This window comes from Phaethon lepturus, unplaced genomic scaffold (assembly GCF_000687285.1).
Source record: "Phaethon lepturus isolate BGI_N335 unplaced genomic scaffold, ASM68728v1 scaffold24783, whole genome shotgun sequence".
Classification (NCBI taxonomy): domain Eukaryota; kingdom Metazoa; phylum Chordata; class Aves; order Phaethontiformes; family Phaethontidae; genus Phaethon; species Phaethon lepturus.
In genome coordinates, this window is record NW_010531530.1 from 1 (window position 1) to 254 (window position 254).

The 254-nt window shown below is 65.7% G+C and overlaps 1 protein-coding gene across 1 annotated transcript in view; it reads left to right on the forward strand.

The window, feature by feature from the left end:
• Positions 1–85: 85 nt before the first annotated feature.
• SHC1 (SHC (Src homology 2 domain containing) transforming protein 1) overlaps positions 86–254 on the forward strand; it is a gene marked incomplete at both ends in the record, with an annotated part of 2779 nt that continues 2610 nt past the window's right edge. Inside the window, one exon of the mRNA XM_010284600.1 lies at positions 86–211. Within this exon, the coding sequence (XP_010282902.1) occupies positions 86–211 (126 nt within the window). The remainder of the gene's footprint in view (positions 212–254) is intronic.

Below are 254 nucleotides of genomic sequence, written 5' to 3' on the forward strand. Positions count from 1 at the left end.
GGGTGGCAGGATGTGCCTTGTCCCCACATAGCCAGGCTGCATCTGGCCCGGGGAGCCCCTTCCCCATGCTGCCGTTTGCCCCTAGCCCTGCGGCCGCTCCCTGAACTCCATCCTGGGCAAGAGCAACCTGAAGTTTGCCGGCATGCCCATCACCCTGACCATCTCCACCAGCAGCCTCAACCTCATGGCTTCTGACTGCAAGCAGGGGAGCGTGGGGAGGGGGTGGGGGGCAGGGGCCCGGGGTTTGATAGGGA